The sequence below is a fragment of the Artemia franciscana genome, chromosome 19 (genome assembly GCF_032884065.1).
Source record: "Artemia franciscana chromosome 19, ASM3288406v1, whole genome shotgun sequence".
Classification (NCBI taxonomy): Eukaryota; Metazoa; Arthropoda; class Branchiopoda; order Anostraca; family Artemiidae; genus Artemia; species Artemia franciscana.
Genome location: NC_088881.1, coordinates 25907281 through 25930361, shown reverse-complemented (window position 1 = coordinate 25930361; position 23081 = coordinate 25907281). Strand labels below are relative to the sequence as shown.

General features: G+C 35.4%; 1 protein-coding gene across 3 annotated transcripts in view; it reads right to left on the bottom strand.

The window, feature by feature from the left end:
- Positions 1–23081, bottom strand: part of LOC136039479 (ATP-binding cassette sub-family F member 1-like) — a 43098-nt gene that overhangs the window by 2323 nt on the left and 17694 nt on the right. The window contains exons 3-8 of one of the 3 annotated variants that reach the window (XM_065723262.1): positions 15632–15901; positions 12974–13246; positions 11257–11366; positions 8979–9096; positions 3050–4327; positions 1180–1346 (exon numbers count right to left, since the gene is read on the bottom strand). In XM_065723262.1, coding sequence (XP_065579334.1) covers positions 1180–1346; positions 3050–4327; positions 8979–9096; positions 11257–11366; positions 12974–13246; positions 15632–15901 — 2216 coding nt within the window. The remainder of the gene's footprint in view (positions 1–1179; positions 1347–3049; positions 4328–8978; positions 9097–11256; positions 11367–12973; positions 13247–15631; positions 15902–23081) is intronic. The other 2 variants (XM_065723263.1, XM_065723264.1) reach the window with 2 other exon arrangements.

Sequence of the window (23081 nt, the reverse complement as noted above, 5' to 3'; positions counted from 1 at the left end):
GTCTTCTTTTCCCCCCAGTTTTAATAATAATTTCGAAAAATATGGGAAACAACGATATTTTTTAAGAGTACGTAGGAAAAAAAAAATTCCCCAGAACCGGTTTACGGATGTTTGCAATTTGGCATCAGTAGACTAGGTAAAAATAATGTATTTTACCCGCTGTATTGATTACAAGAGTTTTTGTCCTATTTCGTTTCCCCAATTTGTATGATCTAAGAGCAGATTAGTCTTAAAAAACCCGAAAATAGCAACACCAAGTTATGAGTAATTGCAGTTGGAAGTTACCAAAATGGGCGGCTTACTGGATGCGTTGAAATACTCTAAATCGATAGTTGATACTAGATACTATCGATAGTAGATACTCTAAATCGATAGTAGAGAACTTTCACCAATTCAATAACATTTTCAGCGATGGCCGAGTCACTCCCCCAAGAAACATAAAACCCATTAAAACACACATTTAAAAACCAGAAAATGAGAAATACTCTCATTTGAATCTTAGTAAAAGAAATTTCATGGTAAAACTTGCCCCCCCCCCTCGGTAAACTTCCTGGCAGTATTAATACTCCTATCTCTGCTCCTACCTTGTTCATAGGTCTTAGAGAATTGTATAGAAGACAAGGCCGTTTCTAATAATTCCAAGTTTCAGAAAAATCAATTTTTATGTGTATTCTATTAATATTTTTTGGACAAATTTCAGAGGAACAACAAACACAATGTTCACTTATCAGATATCTCGGCAGGAAGTTTTTGTTCGATCTAAGTTTTCTGAGTAAGTAGCTGTGATACTTCATTTAAATTTCAAAAGAAGAAAAAAAATCACGCTAAGATCTTAAAAAATGAAAACACTGCATTTGCCAAATAGGCTACTGAACAATTTTTTAAATGGCACATAGCAAATACGAATCATGCACCAATATTTTTGTTTGTTTCCTGGGATTTTTTTAAGAATTACTTTTATTTTTTATGCATTCGACACGCAATATCTTCCATTTTAAATTCTCTCAACAAATTATTTTGAGAAACACCTAAATCCACAATTTTATTTCAAGGGGAAGAGAAATTTATCAAAAGAAAAAATTATTTCACCCGAGGGACATCTACTAAGAAGCTCCCTCCCCCGTGTGCACCCTTACTTGGAGGCATAAATCTGACAAAAATAACAGGGTTAGATCTTACCTCTCCTTGCTGAGGAGTTTCTTCACCGATAAGTAATTTTAAAAATGTGGATTTTCCAACACCATTTGGTCCCACAATTGCCACACGTGACTGCATATCAATGCCAAAATCTACGTCCTTAAATAAGGGTCTCGTCGGGTTCCATCCAAAGGTGACATCATGCATTCCTGAGATTCAAAACACAAAATTAGAATCGATTGAAATTTTGGTAGTAGTCTAAATTCTATACAATTAATTCCTAGAATCAGGTCTTTTATTTTTTATTAATGTCTTTGAAAAAAATATACTGAAGAGCTGATAAATAATATCGTAATCGGAATATCTAATCACAATTTCACAATTCGGTTAAAGCACTTATAAAATGTTTTACTTTTATGGCAGGAGAAAGTCAAGAAGGGGATGGGTAGTTTTTGTGTGTGTGGGGGGGGGCTAGGGAGGGTAAACTAAATATTATCAAAATCTAAATAGGAGAAATAAAATTCCTTTTATATCACCTGCACACAAGGGCATATTCAAGAGCGTATCCATAATTTTTGTGCAGTGGATTGGGGGGGGGGGGGTTACAAAAAACTTTACAGAGGGCCTCAAAATTCGTTTATATGCATTTCTGTTACTTTTACTAGCCGGACAAAATTTCTAGCAAAAATTTTTTACTAGCCGGATAAATAGTATCGTAGCCGTAATATCTAATCACACTTTCACCATTCGGTTTTCAAGGACATGACGGTTTAAAGGCAGGCAGGAAAAGGCAGACCTAAGGCGGGAGAGGAGAGGCAGGCAGGAAAGGTTTATGGCAGGAGAAATTATTGCAATTGCAGCAGGAATTAATAGGGAGAGTTTGTGGGTATCAGGTACTAAAGTAATCAAGAATAACTTAAAAACTTGATATGTGATACCAAAAGGATGTGTTAAACCACTGCAAGGATTCTTTGGCAGCACCGGGGTGGCCAAACGGCCGTTTGGCCACCCCGCTAACTGCCGGGGTTAGTTTTTCGTCAAAAATTTGAAAAACTATATAACAATCCAACAATAAAAACAGAACAGGCAGTCAAGTTCTACAGAAGTGTTACAAGCGTTTGTAGTTTCTGTTTCGGCTACCAATGTTATCTACTAACCATTTAAGAAAATTATTCTTCCTTTTTTTTTGCTTCCTTGTCGGAATTTATGGTAAAAATAAGTATATTTACTTTGTCATAATCAATAGTTCAACAAGAATTTTAAGATTTACAGTAAAGAGAGGACATTTATTCTTGTTAGTTTTCCCGCTCTTTAAAGCTCTGACTGATCAATTTATTTTAATTAATATAGAATTAGGTCAAATATACAGAATTGATATTGAAATTGATATAGAAATATATATCTTTATACGATATATGAAATATATATCTCTATCTATTTATGACATAAAAATATAGATGATATCAATTTATATAGAAATAGGTCACATGATTTAAATATGAAAGTTATGTAGCTAAACCGTCAATCATCGTGAGGTAAAAGAAACACTAGGAATCACTACACTTGGCGGCGCTGAAGTTGAATAAGATCATTCAAGTTGTCCTGAAAGATGGACTGAATGACTGCAAATAATGAGTTAACTTGTATTGTTAAAAACTATACAAAGCTTGTATAGCTTTGTTAAAAAAAAAAAAAAAATAATAAAAACAAGTCGTTTCAATCAAAAACTTTTCTTCAAGTATGAAACCCCTCCCCTTAAAAGAATTGAGGATTTAACTACGAACTGAATAAAGTTACAGTTGTTATTACCATTTCTCAAACAATCAAGTCAAAAAGTGTCAATAAGATGAAAGCGGTAATTCTAGCAACAAAGTGGTTAACAGCCCTAGAGGTCAGAAAAAGTGGAACTTACCAAGAATGGGGGGTGATAGCTGGGATGTAGCTGGGAAACTAAATTTGACGATGTACTCCCTAGGTCTTTGAAGCAGTTCAGGAGCCTTAGTATCATCATCATTAGTCTGAAGTTTCGACTTATTCTTTTCTTGCTTCCTCGTAAGTGCTTCTTTCTGTTTGGATTCTGCTTGCTTCTTCGACTTTCCCTGGGCTTTCATTTCTTTTAATTTCTTTTCTTGTTTCTCATATTCTTTTTCTATCTCTTTCCTTTTTTGCACAGCCATTTTCTTAAACATTGAATAATTCCCTTTATAGTAATGCAATTTCTTTTGATCTAAATGAATGATATCTGTGCAGACGTTGTCTAAGAAGGATTGATCGTGAGAAACAATCAACAAAGTTTTTTTCCAGCCCTGAAGATAGTTATCAAGCCAAATAACTGCGTTCAGATCTAAGTGGTTGGTGGGTTCATCAAGCATGAGAAGGGTGGGCTCTAAGTATAAAGCTCGTGCAAGGGAAATTCTCATCCGCCAGCCACCAGAGAAGTCTTTTGAGGCTCTATTTTGCATGTCTGGATCAAATCCAAGACCAGCAAGAAGACGACGAGCTTTGGGCTCTGCAGAGTCAGCTCCAATCGCTCTTAATTCACTATATACTTCTTTAAGTCTTTCTGCAATTTTCAGAACATTTTTCCCACGTTTTTCTTGATCCTTCTCAAGTTTTTCTTTCTCAGCCATTAGTTCACAGCGTTTAGTGTCTGCATTTAGGATGACCTCAACAGGTGTTTTTTCATCTGCTACTACTTCCTGTTCACAGAGCAGTACATCAATATGAGGAGGGATTTGAAGTTTTCGCTCAGCAATATGTCGAAGCAATGTGGTCTTACCAGCTCCGTTTGGGCCAACAAGACCATACCTTCTCCCTTGTGCAACCGACAATGTAGCATTTACAAACAGTTCATTACCACGCGCAGCAATGGAGAAGTTCTCAACCTTAATGTCAACAGCACTCTCAAATGCACCTTGCTTTTTAGCAGATTGTTGTGCTTGAGACAGTGAAAAAGTTTCGTTAAGTGCACTAGAGCCAGCACCTCCCTTTTTAGAAGCTAAACTCATCATTTGATCGTATTCTTGTTGTTTTTTTAATTTCTTTTTATCCTTGTGCGAGAGTTTAGGTAGTTCGGCGTCAAGTTTTTTAGGTTCAGTTTCCTGAACATCAGAGCCATCTGAGTCAAACTCTTCCTCGTCAAAATCTTCAGCAACTGGTGCCTCTTCTACTTGCTTCTCTTTCTTAGAAGCTGCAAAAAAAGTTATATTGGACATCTGCGACAGCATCTGCATTTATTCATAAATAGTCACGTTATATAACAAAAATACCAAAGGGTTTATACGATGCGTTTTTTTTTTTTTTTAAATACAGTTGGCCTTAAAGCCTTAACGCAAGAAGAAGAAAAAAAGAACAAATCTAAAAGGGAAAAATTCTATTAAAAGCAAAAAATCAAGTTGAACCACATTTAACTAAAGATAGCAATGAGCCTTTTTCTGCATCTATTCTGAAACAAATAATGATTTATTTATTTATAAATACCCCAAAATTGTAACAGCCTAAGAAGGGAAATAATGAATATTGACCAAAAATATTGGAGTTTCAGTATTAAGAATATAAACTTTTATAATGAGAAAGTAAAAAAAAATCCAACTAATTGCAGTGCCATTTTCTTCTTGAAGAAAAAAGTTGAAAACTTTTTGAACTTTTTGAAGAAGTTGAAAACTTGAAAGTTTGTCCTCAAGTTTCTCCAAGTTTGGTCTTAAAGTTTCTATAAGTTTAAAAAAATTAGCATTTGAAGCGTACACTTTAGAAGTTAAATGATTAAAACTTAATTAATTGCAACAACTATTCAAAATTAAATCCCGAAATTAGTGTGTATACCAGAAGAGAAAATTTCGAAGCATAGACTCCAATTTAAGTAATTGAAACTAAACCCCCTGCTTTCGGTTGCAAGTCCTCGGGTACCAATGAACCTTCGTTGCGCAGAAGCTGAAAGCTATAGGATCACAATTGTGGAGCAGCGAATGTGACGATACATATTGGATCGGTCTCGAGATTTTAAAACCTGCAACTATAGTCTTAGCAGCTAAACCCTGCCAAATAAATTCTTTTAGACTCAATAGGTCATTACTAGGGATGTGGATTACAAGAATATAGCCCCTTCCTCACATATGCACGATCAGGTTTGAGCAAACAAGGTAATCGTCAGGTGCTCTTGATGACATTTTTTTAATGAATTTCAAGGCCAATGCCAAGTAAATAGGGTGAGGAAAAAGATTTCAATATCTTTAGACCGAAACTGTTATACCCATTATAACCATACAGAAGTATAAAACTATCAGCCTAGTTCTACTTTCCCACCTTTCTTGGCAGACCCTTTTGGTAGCTATCCTAATAAGAAAAAGGTGGGAATAAAAACAAAACAAGAAATGAATCACCTTTCGATTTGCCTTTGTCGTTTGTTTTACGGACTAGATCAGATCGGCCTCGGAACCTCAGAAGTCAATCCTCAGCTGATTTCAGTCAAATCAGATCAAACCTCAGAAGTTCTGTTTACATAAATGTACAATTTTATGAACATCACTTATATGCATAGAAGGTCTTTGAAAGACATAAAAAATAGTTGCAGTAGTAGCTACAATTTAGTGTGAGAACAACGGTACATAAGAACCAAAAACTAAAAGGCTAATTTTTAAAGAAACTGGGTACTATTAAACATTTCTCAACTGACATTTACTTCAAAACTGTACCTTTATCATATTCAATAAAGGTCCTATTTTGTTTAATATTGGTTCATTTAAATTTAAATATCCATTGAAACTAAGTACCTATTAAACTACTATAGACCTATGATAACCATAAACTATTTATTCTTCGTCTAGGTTTCTATTCTTCGTTTATTATTGTGAAAAAATCGTGTTTAGAACCAAAAAAAGAGCCTAACAGTCTCAACATATAAAGTAAAATAGTAATAAAAAGTGCACCATTGAAATCGTCATTGCCAAACCCTAAATACATGTATGTATATATCTATTTATCTTAATTGAGAATCAAGCATGCCTAAAGGCTCTTCAGAATGTAAAGAGCCGAAGAAGAGAGAATCTGAATATTATACAGCCTTGAATAGTTTCAGCTGATCCAATGGGAACTAAATTACCCTGATGTGGGTTCCAGGACACTCTGGAATAGTGAGTAATGAAATGGCAGATGAAGCAACCATGGCCGGGACATCGTTAAGATAGTGAGGTCCAAAATGTTTCGTTCCCATTTCTCAGGGCTGCTGGAAGGCGGAGGCGAGGAGTTGGGGTAATGGGAGAAGGGAATAAAATTGGCATAGGAGGATGGGTTGCAAGAAAATAGAGAATTAGTCTCAAAATTTAACCCCACCTTGACTAAAAACTTTCTACAGAAACCACAATAAATTGAAAATTTTGAGGAAATCTTTCCCGAATAGGGAGGGCTGAATCCACATTATGCCAAAAGTGCGAAATAGCCACTGTGGAAACATGAAGGGATCTGATGTCCAGCTGGGATTAGACACCAGCTTGAGATATTTACTAATGCTATTGCCAAGCTGGAGGACATATTGGAGGAAGGAGAGGTCTGACAGTTAGCAAGATATATGGTAAGGGCGAGGAGGCAAAATTCATCACTGGTCCCTCAACCCACAAATGGAGTATAGTTTTTGGGGTGTGAAGACAATGGGCCTTGAGAGGCTAAGCTTTTATCCAGGGATAATGGGTCCATCCCAACTTTAACAATATTAATAAACCCTGAAATAGAGGTTTAAAGCCCCTCCCCACCTTAAACAAGAAGATAAGTCACATTTTTGGATGGGTAGTACTAAAAAGCCCTTTTTAACCATGACCTTATTTATTTAGCGGTCGAGTGAGGGTTCATTTGGACGGGAGTGAAGATATTTATTTTCCCTTTTTAATTGACAAAACAATTTGGGCTCTCATTAAAATCAAGCCGGTACTCTTTGCGATCTAAATCTGGACAGTTTGCTAAATTCGGCACAAAGAGGAATATGAAGTCAGGATAGCAGCTTGTTAATTCTGGTGCCCTATGAAATCTATTGAATTAGATTTTAATTTTGAGAACTTATTAAGTTTCTGGCTCGTGGGGGGAGAAGTAGAGCTATTACATAAACAAACATTTGTTCCCATTTTCTTCGATCTATATTATCGACCTATTCTTCCCTAAGATAAACGGTTTTTGCAAGAATGATGCCATCTATACCAAGTGGATGTACTATCATGACACCCACATCACTTTTATAAGAATCGAAATTAGCAATCAGTAAACGCGATTTTAGAGGCTTTTAAATCTCTTTTGTACCAAAATTTGTAAGTTGCTACCCTGACTTCAGCTTCATAGAGGCCCGAACCAGGTACCGATCAACCCAAGTTAGTTTTACCGACTAGTCTGCATCACAATAAAATGCCGTTTTCTGTGTGCACTAAATATTCATTCTGGCCAACATAAAGTCAAAAACCGAAGAATGTAAACTATAAGATAGCCAATCAATTTCTCATGGGTAAAAACCCCGAACTGAAGGCTTACAGCTCCCAATCTTGAAAACCAAGGACAATCATTTTCCGCAAAACTGTCGTGAGAAAAGTTTCCCAATTGGCACAAATTTTGCAACAATAGCTCTTATTCTCAGTCCCCAAAGCAAAACTGTCATTTTCTAAAACTCCAAACTGGAGGTTTGGTGTATCCCGCCTTAAAATCAAGGAAAATCACTTTTTTGCATGGGAAGCATTGAAGACTCTGGGTCATCACACACAAAAAAAAATGGCCGTAGGAGACGAACAAAGGACTATATGAGAAATTAATATTAATAATCAGGTGCTTTTTGTAAATCACAGGAATAGAACCACATTTAAATGTCACAAGGCATCGTAAAATTCCGCTTTTGGGTGCCGTCCCCAGAATGAAGTGGACAAAATTGTCAAGTTCTAATTTTTTCATCCAAAGTTCCAATTTCGGTCTTCACTCCCATCAAAAAGCTATTTTCACAACTATTTTAAAGGCCCATTGAAACTAAGTAGCTATTAAACTCAGTAGCTATTAAGCTATTAAACTATAGCCCATAAACTAGTTTAAACATTCATTGAAACTTTTCTCTTACTCTTTCTTGCAGGTCTGTTCAAATGCTTTCACTTCAAGATTTGAAATTTTTGATCCGGTTTCTTTAAGGACAAGCCCTTTTCCACAAAAAAGTCAGAATGGAATGGATTTTAAAAAAATCCACAGAGGGTCTTTTTTTCAACTTTTGTTGATGAAAATATTAGATAAGGAATTTTTCAATGAAGAAATCCACCAAAAAGTTTTTTTTTCAAAATCCGGAATGTCTAAAAATATATTGTTGGTCAACTCCTCCGCTAATTGAAGCCTCTGCTTAATCAATTCTTCACATTACACAATTATACAGGTATTTTCTAAAATGAGAATACAATAAAACTTTTTTTTACTGAATATTACAGTTGTGTTTAAAGTTCCTTCATAAATCCGTTTAAGGAAATTTTCTATTCTCAAGAACATAATTTTGGAATTTTTTTTCATCAGAGGAATGGTGCATTAAAATTATTATCTTTTTTTCAAAATGGATTTTAAGACAAATCTTGCTTTCGTCAACTTTTTATTTATTTGTATGGACTTGCCCAAACTGGCATTTGAAAAATTCATACATCGGAGCTGCTAAACCTAATTTTTTCAACGGTTAATATTCCTCTTAGGATGCACCAACAGACCAGAATATAATAATGTGAAATTATTCTAAATCAAATTTTTAAGCACAGTTAGGGAGAGAGAAATAGGGAGAAAGAAAGAAAGAGAGAGAATAGTGAGAGAAGAAAGAGAGAAAAAAGAGAGAATAGACTATCCACACTCACTTTTAGACTTTGCAGCAGCTCTTTTAGCATTTTTACTTGATTTTCCCTTGGCAGATTTGACCGGTTCTGCAGCCTTTTTGTCTTCAGAAGGAACATCTACTTCCATCATTTCAGGCTCCTACAAAATACACATTGCTAACTATAATATACGATGTTTTTCTTCTTCTTCTTCGTTGTTTTTTTCTTCTGATTTTTGAACAAAAATCAGAAGAAAGCAGAGTATGCTTGTACTCCCTTACATCTCCACCTCCTAGGTAAAATAAAAAATCACGTATTTTATGTTTACCGATATAACTAAAGTAATTAAATAAATTACCCTAATTCTATTTTATCATCTCATAAAGCTAAATTCTGTGACACAAGCTCTTAATTTAAGTTGACAAATTACTCATCATTAATTTTAGTAATTGTACTCAATACACGTCGAACCTAGATCGAAAGACAGAGAGACTCCAAAAATTGAAACGAATCATCCATAATTAATTACATACCCAGCCTCTAGTAGCGAGAGATATCACAAAATCATTTGTCCCTTATTTTTCTTGGCATTTTAATAATATCACTTTAGGAAGTACACAGAGTGCGTTCGGGTATACCGTGGGTACTTATCAGTTAAGCCTGATTATTTACCTTAAGTGTTGCACAAGATAAACAACGCCAGAAATTAGGAGGTCAACTACTTGAAACGGTCTGGATTAGTTGTCAGATAAGTTAAACCTGCTAACCCCGAAAATACAAGATAAGTTAGACGAATAGAAAATGTGATAGAAAATGTGGCACACCTCCAGGGATTAGTGAATAAGTTGTTTACAGCTTAGTACACGAGATTAATATTATTATTCACCTTCTTGTCCATAGCATTTCAGTTAACAAGTTGCTGGCTAAGTATTTGTTGTTATCTTTTGCAGATTACATCCGGGCAAGATAGTTTTAAACGGATAAGGGATGCTCAAAGGCACTAATGGTAATTCCGTACTACCTAAAGAGCTCACTATATAAGAAATATTTTGTCATTTTGTCCAAATTGAATGCTGAGAAATCTGTATAATACATTAAATCCAAGATAAACATTTAATTTTTCCTTTCATTACAATGAGCTTCAAAAATTCTACTAAATGTCGGAAATTTTTACGCTATACCAGCTTTTTTTCAATGACCCTTGTGAATCCAACCATGCCAGAAGGCCGTTGTTCAATCCAACCTGTCTCAGGGCCATCTTCCTTGAAAAGCGACAACCCGCAATGAAAATATAGCTCAGAAACTGACAATGCTTTGCGCTGTTGCTCTGGCTAGAGGTGGTTATGTTGCTTCTTCGCGAAGTAATATTATTATTATTACTTCTTATTTCTATTATTATTTTTTACTTCTATTTCTTATTACTTCTTCACTTTTACATTTGCAACGTTAACTTTAGTATCTGATGCTTTTTTTTTTTAAGAATTTATGCGTGGTCAGGTACATATTTCGAATCTTTTCTACAGAAAATTCTCCTCTAAATACCGTCTTACTATAAATTGTTCCAGGACATGAACATTCCCGATCTCAGTGGCGCTATAAACTGACAGACGGTTGAGTACCATACTGCTTTGTCTTTCTTGTACGGTGCAGTAACCTATAATCATTATTTATCCTCGCTTCATCCGTGGCACCGAAAGAGTTTAACACCTAACTAATGAAAGGACTATCTACCCCTAGGGAACAAAACGAAACCAGGTTATGCAACGTTTTTTTGACAAATGCATCGATGTCATATTTTTGGCGGCAACATATTCAAATATCGGCGTCAAATGAGGCTATCAATGACAGCCTCAAAAATCTGTGATAATCAAAATTTTCCCTCTTTTTCCCTCAACGAAAAAGCAAATTAAAAAAATTAAGCGAAAAGAATGGGTTTAATTTGAACAAAACAGTGACAAAGAACAAAAACTAACAAAGCATTAATTAATAAAAAAAAATTCAAAAAACTTTACCGTAATTTCGAAAAATTACGGAATTTTTTTATTAGTAATTAATTTGTTGTTAGTTTTTTAACCTTTGTTACCGCTCTGTTTAAATTAAACCTGTTTTTCTCGCTTTATTTTTCGTAAATGGGAAATCAGCGTGGTCTAAAAAATCATTTACTTTTTTCCCTAGATGAATACTAATGATTCCAGGGGCATAAAATTGGCTGCCGTAATCCGAAAGGCAAGAAGTAAATGAGGCTATCAATAATAGCATCAAAATTATGTGATAAATATAATTTTTCTCTCTTGTTTGCCCATGTTTAACAAATACGTACCTCTAGATCTTCTCCATTAACAATCTTTTTAGGTAAATCTTTCTTTTCTTCTCCATTATCATTCTTCTTTTTTCTTACTGTAATGTGATAGTTGTCCCCATCTTTCTTGCCTGAAATGAGGTAACATTACAAAAACTCACTAATAATGAAGAGAGTGCCCATACGAATCACACAACCCCCCATTGCAACCTGAGGGGCTGGCCCCCACCCCCCCATTGCACTTCCTGGCTGAAGGGCCAAGAAACGGAGATCAGCACCGCCGGTACGGACTGTAAAGTCTAATGCCGTATCCTTTACCTTTTTTTTTTACCTTTACGAATCCCACAGCGCCCCTCCCGGTCATCATTCCGAATCTTAAGGTTTTTGCTATTTTTTCAACCATTTCATGCTTCAAATTAATTTATTTACTTTATGCGATTTTCTCTTAAAATCGACCTTTCAAGACAAATTTCTATGTACATCCAAAAGAAGATAAAAAATTAACTAATCCTTTAAGACAAAAAGAAAAAAAATGACAGGTATAGGAAAGTTGGCATCAATTCAGATTTTTACGCAATTAGAAGGAACATAATCCCACATTTTTTTGCGTAGGTGCAACGCAGCATTATTTGTCTGAATCAGGCGCTTTTTCATTACGTTATTCCGTATTACGTTATTCCACCCATTATTTTTACAAGTAGTATACAACTGTTACTTTTTTTCTATTAATTCGTTTATTTTTTCTCTCTTTTTAATTGCTCAGTATTTTAGTGAAGACACAACTGATCTTATAAATAAATATGAAACTTACTACGATTTTTACTTTTTTACCTAAATTATTTTATTTCTTTATTCATTATTCACTTCTTTTATTTTTTCTTCCTAAGTGAAAAAAAAAAGCTTTATTTAAATATTAAATCGGTTATCGTCAGACCTTTGCTGCTATGATGCATAAACCTAATACCAAAACTACGTTCCCAACACAAACAAACTTAATGGTAGCATATAAAAATTTTGGCCCCTTTGTAACCAGGGATTGGTCCTTCATCGGGGCCATTAGCTGACAGTGTCTCAAATTATGAAAATAACAAGCTCTTTCAATTTAAATTACAAAGGGTGTCCTTGAAGCTGTATGATATATAAATTATGTATAAGGGGTTTCCGAAGCCACAAATCATAACAAGTTATGCTATAACACCATCTAATACACATTTTATTGAAACTATTTTAATGGAAACTAAAAGGGGTTCTGCAGCCCTTTCATGGAAGCATGAAGGACGGTTCAAATTCCATAGCTTAGAAGGTATCAAATATTTTGTTCCTACAAGCAGAACTAGTATATTTTGTTTAGAATCTCTTCCAAAATGCTCCTGTCAAAAATGAAAAGCATTTCAAACGTTACACTAAACAAAACAGGATTAGTTTTACAAAATACAGGCTTATATAAGCTCTGTTGTATACGCTATACATAATATTACATAATAAAGGCTTAAGTATTATACAAAATATGTTTATTTTTACTGCCTTTCAAATACTTGTGACTTCTATCGTGGTCATTGACGCCCCTTTTCCTAAGAGCGCACTGGGTATATTTTGTCAGACTATATTTTTAATCGCCCCCAGAGGCAAAAAGAAGACTATGAAAATAAAATTTTGTTGCTTCTGAGATATGTTAGACGTTTAGCTAGAGAACAACCTAGATTCTTTGACAAGACAGCACTTTGTCACAGAACCATACCTTTCTCGGCAGCCATCGTTAGCTCTTCTCTGATTTCTTCTTCCCTTTCATTTGGAGCACCAAATTCTTCTAAAGCCTCAATTGGATCATACACATCATCATCATCATCAGATGATTCTTTTTTCATCTTCTTTTTCGACTTCTTCCCAACAGGCTTTATAGGTAGCTTAGGGGGTTCACTCATTTTTATGCCTCCTTCTTCATCTTCATGATCAAAAACCTTTTCTTCCTTTTTCTCTTTCTTCTTTGGTTTCTGTTTCTTAGTTATGGCTGCTGAAATATGTACATAAAATCTAATAGGCTGTTTTTCTTGGGATAAGTAGACACAGATTTTACCTGATTGATCAAGACAAAAAAAAAAAAAACATTTTAATGTTATAACTTTTTAATTTTTCCGAGGATAGTAGGTTTAGGGGGCACAGGGAGTCTTTAGATTAATTTTGATTACTATCCCCTCTCCTTATAAGCAGGTGACATTTAGACAAACAGATGTAACCAAAGAGACGAGTAAATCCGAAAAATATATTCATTAGAGACTTGATGACAGTTTTGCCACCAATATCATGTAGTGTCTCAAACAGGTAAATCTTAGATTTCATAAATACTTATTTTTAAGACAAAATTGGTGCAATTTTGAAGTCTCTCCATTTCCTTAACATCGTCAACAATTGCAACATTATATGGATACATTTTAGAGGTTATGGCAAATAATACAAGACAGCTGTTTATTCGTCAAAGAAAGACTGCCTTTTAATGTTCTGTATGAGATGTACCCATGTCACGTTAGTCAGCAATGTAAGTTCTATAGACCTTGATAATGGTGAGTAGGCTGAAAGAAGGGCTAATAAGAATTAGAGACACTAGGATATGAGTTCAAACCAGTGTACGGTAACGGTTTACAAATCTGGTTTAGCTTGGTAATACGGAACCCTGAGATCGAATCATGCTGCAGTAATGCACTGCAGGGCCGACGCAGGGACCTTAGTAGTCAAGAAGCGTCGGCAATCTGATACAATAGATAATAGGCCAGTATTTTTAAATCTATCTGCTTACAGAAAAATTAAAATTAAAATGAGGATTCTGATATTACTTCTCAGGTAGTTCTTTCAAAGGATCAAAGTATTCTGATCACAGATCTAAGGACTTTGATGAGAATACAAAGGAAGTTCTATGTTCAATGGCCTGTTGGCTAAAAAAATGAATTTAAAGACTTTTGACCAACGTTAGTAAGCTCTAAAATCTTAGCACTTTGATGATGTAAAAAAAAGGAAACGCTGATCAAAACAATGGAAGATTAAAGAGGTAAACACAAAAACTACTACTACTAACTACTCAAGATTTTCATTTAGGACAAATATTTTAAATACAAAATATTTTAGTATACACCAGTTTTTTTTTCAACAACACAATGGGATTATTTGTAATCCCTGTGTGTTGATTGTCAATGACAAAAAGAAAAAAAAAATCAATGTGCTTATTAGTTAATTTCGTTTGCTTGTATTTTTTTCTATTTAATTTAAAACGAAACTTATTTTAAAAAGATATTTGGCAGTACAATTTTCACCTAAGTAAATTTAAACGGCCAGATAGCAATATGCAATATATGTTAAACTTTATTATTTAATTATTTCCAAAGAATAAAAAATTTCTATATCTTAGATTGTGGCGCATGTGCTAAATTTCCTTTAATTGCTCAGTGACTCAGTTACTCTTATAACTATGAAAACTAGAATCATTTTCATTTTTGACTAAACTATTTTAATATCTTTGTTTATTATTCACTTCTTATTTTTTCTAGCTGGAAAAAATAGTTTTATTCCAATATTAAATCGGTTATCGTCAGATCTTTTGCTGCTATGATGCATAAACTAATACCAAAACTACATCTTCAACACAAACAAACTTAATGGTAGCAAATAAAAATTTTGGCCCCTTTGTAACCAGGGATTGGTCCTTCATCCGGGCCATTAGCTGACAGTGTCTCAAATTATGAAAATAACAAGCTCTTTCAATTTAAAACACAAAGGCTGTCCTTGAAGCTACACGCTATAGAAATTATGTATAAGGGATTTCAGAGGCCACAAATCATAACAAGTTATGCTGCAATATCATCTAAAAATAAACATTTGATTGAAAATATTTTAATGGAAACTAAAACGGGTTCTGTAGCCCTTTCATGGAAGCGTGAAGGATGGTTCAAATTCTATAGCTTATAAGGTAACAAATATTTTGTTTCTACAGGCAAAACTAGTATATTTTGTTTAAAATCTCTTCCAAAAAAGCTTCTGTCAAAAATGAAAAGCATTTCAAAGGTTACACTATACAAAATAGATTTAGTTTTACAAAATACAGGCTTATATAGGCTCCATTACATACGCTACAATATGTTATATTACATAATACAGACTTAAACATTATACAAAATAGTTTTATTTTTAATACGCTCCAAATACTTTGTGACTTCTATCATGGTCATCGACGCCCCTTCCCCTAAGAACGCACTGGGTTATATTTTGTCGGATTATATTTTTAATTGCTCCCAGAGAAAAAAAAGACTACGAAAATGAAATTTTGCTTTTTTAGGTATATATGTTAGACATTTAGCTAGAGCACAACCTAGATTCTTTGACAAGAAAGCAATTTGTCACAGAACCATACCTTTCTCAACAGCAACCTTTATATCTTCTTTCATTTCCTCTTCCTTTTCGTTAGGAGCACCAAATTCTTCTAAAGCCTCGATTGGATCATACACATCATCGTCATCATCAGATGATTCTTTTTTCAGCTTCTTTTTCGACTTCTTCCCAGCAGGCTTTTCAGGCAGCTTAGGGGGTTCAATCCCTTTTACGTCTCCTTCATCTTCATGATCCGAAACCTTTTCTTCCTTTTTCTCTTTTTTCTTTGGTTTCTTTTTCTTACTTACGGCTGCTGAAAAATTAACGAATGATTGTGTTTTAATACCCACTTTAAAGATACAAAATCACAGGTGGAGTAATGAAAGAAAATAAAGAAAAAAACACTAATAGAGATTAAAAAACTATAATAAGGGAAAAACACTAATAAAGAAAAAAAAAACACTAATAAACAAACAAACAAAGGACACTTCAAATAAATACAAATATCACTTCATGGGACGAACTACATCAATGACAAACGAGTTAGCGGAGACTTGTACAAAAGACCTCCAGCTCATTTACATGCATGTCGTTCGATTTGGATACACTTAGTACTAGGATCTATGGCAGAATATCTTATGCTAAGATCAGAATGTGAATGCCAAGGCGGCAAACTATGCAGGAACATAGCCAACATTTGATCGCTAGTGCACGTTTCCCGTCTTTTGGTGATAGTGAACATTTCCCAATGCTCATCATACAAAGAATGAGGCGCTACAAGCGCATTAAATAGGCGACTCGAACACGGCGATATACATCATTCTTCAGTAAGACTAGTTTTCCATACCCAGAGCACAAATTTTTGTAAACATTTTGCCAGATAAGCCTGCGCATCATCCTTGAATCGCTGTCGTATTCAACTCCTAGGTATCTCAACAAGTCAATTTGACGTATAATTTCTCCCGATGGTGTGCGAATACAAGGATCGTGTATTCGCATACAAGAGCATACAAGAAAACCCGTTTTTGTAGGGTTTACCTTTAGGCCGATACTATTGTATAGCTCAACGGTTTGAGAGAATATCTCTTTTAAATCTAATAAACATGAGTTCAAAAGCAGAAGGTCATCTGAATATGAAACAAAAGACTCCCAGCTACATTTCTCGTCTCCGAATATATGGCAGAGTTGAAAAAAAATTAGGCTGAGAACCGAGCCCTTGCCCTCATGTACTAAAATCTAAAAGGCTGTTTTTTCTTGGCATAAGTAGACACAGGTCTTACCTGAGAGATCAAGATACAAAAAAAAACAACAGAATTTTAAGGTTATAACTTATAAATTTTTCTGGGGATAGTAGGTTTAGGGGGGCGGAGGGTCTTTGGAATAATTTTGATCACTATCCCTCCTCCTTATAAGCAGGTATACATTTAGACATACTTACGTAGCTAAAGAGACAAGTAAATCTGACAAATACGTTCATCGGATTTGATGACAGTTTTGCCACCAATATCATTTAGCGTCTCAGACAGGTAAGTCTTAGATTTCATAAATATTTATTCTTAAGATGAAATTGGTCCTATTTTGGACGGGTGTCTCCATTTTCTTAAGATCCTCAACAATTGCAACGTCAGTCATTTGTGACGATTTGATTTATGATTTTATGATCTTGATTAATTTTACAAGTTATGGCAAATAATGACATGATAGCTGTTTCTTCATCAAAGAAATACTGTCTTTTAATGTTCTGTATACGATATGTACCCCTTTTATGTTAGTCAGCAATTTCAGCAAGCTTGGGTTTTGCCTCCTTCTTTCACTTTAAAAGTCTAAAACCTACTCTTGTTTTAGCTAAACCCGAACTCTTGTTTGCATTGATTTTTGTTCGTTTCAAGCTTGAAATGCATATTCAATTTAAGCTTTACTCGTTTTAATATTTATTTATTCATTTATATTACTACCTGATGTATATTTTTTTTGCTATGATTGTTTATTTAATTTCTGTCCGTTTTGGTTTTCATTTATTCTTTAATAATAATTCCTGGTCGTTCTGAATTTGAGTTATTATTGCTTTCTATTTCTTATGGTCTTAAGTTTAATATGGCCTTTACATTTCTTTAAAAACTACCTTTCTGGAAGTTTTTTAAAATTAATTTCTGTTCGTTTTTGATTGCCAAAGTTTCAAGCTTTTCAAAATTCCCTATTTCAAAATAAATTGTTATTCCAAAATAAATTAACAGTCTTGGAAAAAACTAATAAAATCGAACTGAATATTTGATATATAACGATTTTGTTTGCTGAAAGCTCACCGGCTCAAGATTCGCTTTCACTCAGGACCAGATTTAAATCTTTGACGATTTTGGGCCCAAGCGTTTTGCCGCTCCGTTTTTGCAAGATTTTCGAGGAAATCCCCAAAACATGCGGGGATAGTGAAAGCCGCAAGGCCTAGTGGGCCTATTGGTAAATCCTGGCCTGGTTTCATTGCAATTTTCAACGTTGTAATAAGTACAAAAGAAAATATATGTAATACATAATTCGTTCTAGTAAAGCGCCAAAAACGCAGTAGGCCTTGACTTTTACCATTAAGGAAACAGACAGTAGCCAAACTCTTGTTTGTAGTGAAGAATATAGATGTCTTGAACAGTTTTGGAAAGAGCTAATAAAATTAAACTGAATTCCCAGGATTTTTGGAATGAAACATCGTTAATAATTTTTTTTTGAGTGGGTCAGTCCATGGAGGGCCGGGGGAGAGTTCTCATAATTTTGGAATAAAATAACGCTGACACATTATCTTTTGGGGGGATGCAGGGAGGGGCAGGGGCCAGTTTCCTTAAATTTTGAAATAAACCATAGTTAATAAGTTTTTGATTGGGGATGGGGGTTGGGCTTATCTGATCTTTGATCTCTTTTTAAAACCCTTAAATAAACACCTTATATGTCCCAAGGGCATAATATACAACACTTTCCCCCAGGCTCCGGGGGAGTTGTGTTGACCCCGGAGATTTTGTTATCTGATCTTTTGACTTATTTTAACAAAATAGCTATCTCAAAAATTCTATCGGAAGGATTTGGGGTAGGAAGGATAGGTGCCATTCTATAACTTTCAATTTCCAGGGATGAGCCCCTCCGAAATATATATGACCATTCCTTCCATAAAGCCTTATATGCACCCCGGGGCATAATTCACAACACTTGACCCCCCGGGGTTTCTGGGGGGTTGTGTAAACCCCAGAGCTTTTATTATATGATCTTTGGTCTATTTCAGCCAAAATAGAAATGGTGGGGGGGGGGCTTGTTGCCCTCAGATCACTTTTGACTCTCAAAAAGGAAACTAGAACTTTCAATTCTTTGTCATTTGAGTCCCCTCCGAATCTTACCTCTTCCATAAAAACCTTGCATTCCCCTGGGGCAAAAGTTACAACCCTTCCTCGGGCTCTGGTGGGTATAGGCCGCAAAGTCTTCTTTATCTGATCGTTGGAGTATTTAAAATAATGGCTATCTCAAATTGAACAGATGCATTTAAGGAAAAAAGGGTGCCATCCGGTCCCCTTTGACTCTTAAAAAGGGAACTACAACTTTTAATTTACACTAGAATGAGCTCCTCCGAATTTTTACAACAATTACTTCCATAAAAACCTTATATGCCCCTGGAGCATAATTTACAACACTTGCCTCCCGTGTTTCTGGCGTGTTGTTTAACACCCAGCTTTCATTATATCATCCTTGGTCTATTTTGGACAAAATGAATATCTAAAAAATTCGATCGGACATATTTGGGGAAAAAAGGGTTTTCGGAAGAGGGGAGCTAGTTGCCATCGGATCACTTTCGACTCTCAAAGAGGAAACTAGAACTTTCAATTTCTTGTCATTTGAGTCCCCTCTGAAGTTTACTCTTCCATAAAAAGAACTTATATGCCCCGGCGTATAAGTTACAATCATTCCCCTGGGCTCTGGGGGGAGGGGGTATGTTAACCCCGGGGTTGTGTCGACCCTAGAGTTTTTGTTATCTGATGTTTACACTATTTTTAACAAAACAGGGTGGGGGAGGGGTATCTTCCATAAAAACCTTACGTGCCCCCAGGGTATAAGGGGGTTATGTTGACCCTGAAGTATGTGTCACCTGATCATAGAATTATTTCAAATATATTGGTTATCTCAAGATTTTGACTGGGTGCATTTGGCGGAAAGAATGAAGATGTGTGGAGGGGAGGGAGGTAGATGCCCTCCAATTAATTTTGAGAAGTCTTAAAAAGGTAACTGGAACTTTCAATTTCCAATCAAATGAGCCCTCTCTGAAGTTTAAACGACCACCCATCACATAAAACCGTATATGTCCCTGGGGCATATCTTATATAACTTGCCCCCAGGCTCTGGGCGGAGGGGTGTCGACCTCAGAGTTTTTGTTATTTGATCTTTTGACTATTTTGAACAAAACGGTTATCTCAAAATTTTATCTGATGCAAATGGGAAAAAGTGGCCTTGAAACGGAGAGGGGGGGCTAGTTGCCCTCTCATCAACTTTGACTTAAAAGGGTCACTATATATTCCAATTTACAATCGAGTGAGTGCCCTTCAAAGTTTATACGACCATCCCCTCGAAAAAACCTTATATGCCCCTGGTAGTTCTGTTATCCCTGGTTGTTTGTCTGTTTTGAACAAAATGGCTACAGAAATTCAATAGGACATATTTGGGGGGAAAGGGTTGGTTGGGGAGAGGGACTGGTTGCCGTCAGATCAATTTTGACTCTTAAAAAGGGAACTAGAACTTTCAATTTCTAATTGACATTTGAGTCCCCTCCAAAGTTCATACGATCACCTCTTCCACATAAACTTTGTATGCCCCTGGGGCACAAGTTCCAACCCTTTCCCAGAGCTCTGGGGGGGGGGGAATGTTCACCTCAAAGTTTGGGTATCTGATTCTTGACTATTTCAAATTATTTTGATCAGATATATTTTGGGGAAAAGAGTGTGTGTGTGTGGGGGGGGGGGTAGATGCCTACCAATCACTTTTGACTCTTCAAAGGGTAACTAGAACTTTCAATTTCCAATAAAATGAGCCACCTATGAAGATTATACGACCGGCCCTTACATAAACCTTATATGCCCCTGGGGCATAGCTTCAAACCCTTGCCATAGGGCTCTGAGGGGTTGTGCTGACCCAGTAGTTTTTGCTATCTGATGTTTTAACTACTTTTAACAAAATTGCTATCCCAAAATTTTTATTGGATGAGGTTGTGGAAAAACAGGCGTGGGGAGGGGCAAGTTGCCCTCTATCTTTTGACTATTGAAAAGTTAACTAGAATTTTCAATTTCCAATCAAAGCAGCCCCCTTCTGAAGTTTAAACGAGCACAACTTCCATAAGAACCATAAATACCCCCAGGACATAACTTGCAGCACCTGCCCCTGGGCCCTGCGGGGTTGTGTTGACCCCAGAGTTTTTGTTATCTGATCTTAGAACTATTTTTAACAAAATGATTATCTAAAAAATTTTGGGATGCATTTGGGGGAAAGGCGTGGGAGGACAGGCTAGTTGCCCCCCAATCATTTTTGATTCTCAGAAGGGGCACTAGAACTTCAATCGAATGAGCCCCCTTCCGAAGTTTATACGACCATCCTTTCCATATGAGGCGCCTCTGGAGAAAAAATAATAAAACATTGTAGCTTTATGTCCTTTACTAAAGGCAATGCTATAGCATTGCGCTCTGATCAAGAAATTCTCATCAATGACCTAAGGACTTTGATGAGAATATAATGAAAATTCTATGTTCAATGACCTATTTGTAATTCAAGTTAAATGACTTTTGACCCAGACTAGTAAGCTCTAAGCTCTGATCAAAAAATGGATGATTTGAGAGGTAAATGCAGCAAAAACTACTGCTAACTACTGAAGATTTTTATTTAGTACATCAAAATGACAAAAAAAGCAACTGAACATGGCAAAACGAGATTTCCTATTGAAAACAACAATGTAAGAAAAGAAACTTGTTTCTCACAAAAAAAGCACTTAATATGCTAAAAAAAAAATCGTTAGTTGTAGAAGGAGAAATAGACAATTTTTTTCACTTTAAATAGAGTTGCCAATAATAGAACAAATTTCCCATCTTTAACAATGTGTATTTGCATTTTATTTTAATTATATAAGATATTTATTTGAAAAATTTGCTATCAAAAGTCCCAAAGGGCTGAATTCCTATTCTGGGGTGAATAAATAACAACAGGACAAAAGAAAACATAAATAGCAACTAAAACTAAAACACCAGTAAAAGAATGTTGCGATAAAATTTGTCTGAATGAAAATCTATTCATTAGACATTACTTAAACTGAGCATAACATGTCAGAAAGGTAAAAATGAGTAAAACTTTATAAAACCCAAACAAATATAAACAAAATTAAAAGGGACATGAAGAAGGAAGGTAAAAAACGATAGAACAAATATAAAACATGGGCAGTGCCTCTACCAAGTAATAAGAAAAGGGAAACTAGCAGGATGTATTATTTAGTACTAGCTGTTGGGGTGGCGCTTCGCGCCACCCCAACACCTAGTTGGTGGGGCGCTTCGCGCCCCCCAAGCCCCCCCCCCGCGCGCGCGTAAGTCGTTACGCGCCATATTAGTTACGCGCCACTGTAGTTGTGTCCCTGTGTCCCACCTGTGAATATAGATAGATTTATATATGTGTTTCAAACTACGTAAAAATTGCGAATATACAACAATTTTGGCTTTCACACTACTGGGAGCTTTCCGTTTCCAATTGCCAGCAATTGATCTGAAAATGTTTGACCAGAGTCATCGTTTTGCAATCGGACAGGCATATTTGTGGTTAATTTTAATATTTTTACGTGTGCCCATAAATTAGAATTTTTCAGGCAAGCATTCATTTCGTCTGAAGGAGTTAAACTACGTAAAAATTGCGAATATACAACATTCTTGGCTTTCCCATTGTCTGTGCATATATAAAGCCGTATGCACTAATAATGACGTCATATGCAAACACTCTTTTTACAAACAAACAAACATGCATACACACAACTCGTTTTTATATAGATAGATAGATAGATAGATAGATACAATACAAATTAACTGCGTAAAACGTGCAAATATACAACATTCTTCGCTGTCCAATTGTCGCTGCATATAAATAGATTGTCAGGTTTACCGACCCTCGAACATGCAACGTACAATTGTCCTTGGGAAAAACAATCAGTATTAAGATCTGTACCACATTTTTCTAATGATTGACCTTGAGCTTTGTTAATGGTGATTGCAAATGCTAATCGAATTGGGAATTGCAATCTTTTAAATTGAAAAGGCAGATCCGTTGGAATCATGGGAATGCGAGGAATAAGAACAGCCTCACCCTCAAAAGGCCCTGTCAAGATTGTGGCCTCTATTAGGTTTTCCATTTTTTATTTTACGGCAAGTCGCGTGCCATTGCAAAGCTTTGGTGGGTTGATATTTCTTAAAAGTATTATTGGTACGCCTATTTTTAGTTGTAGCACG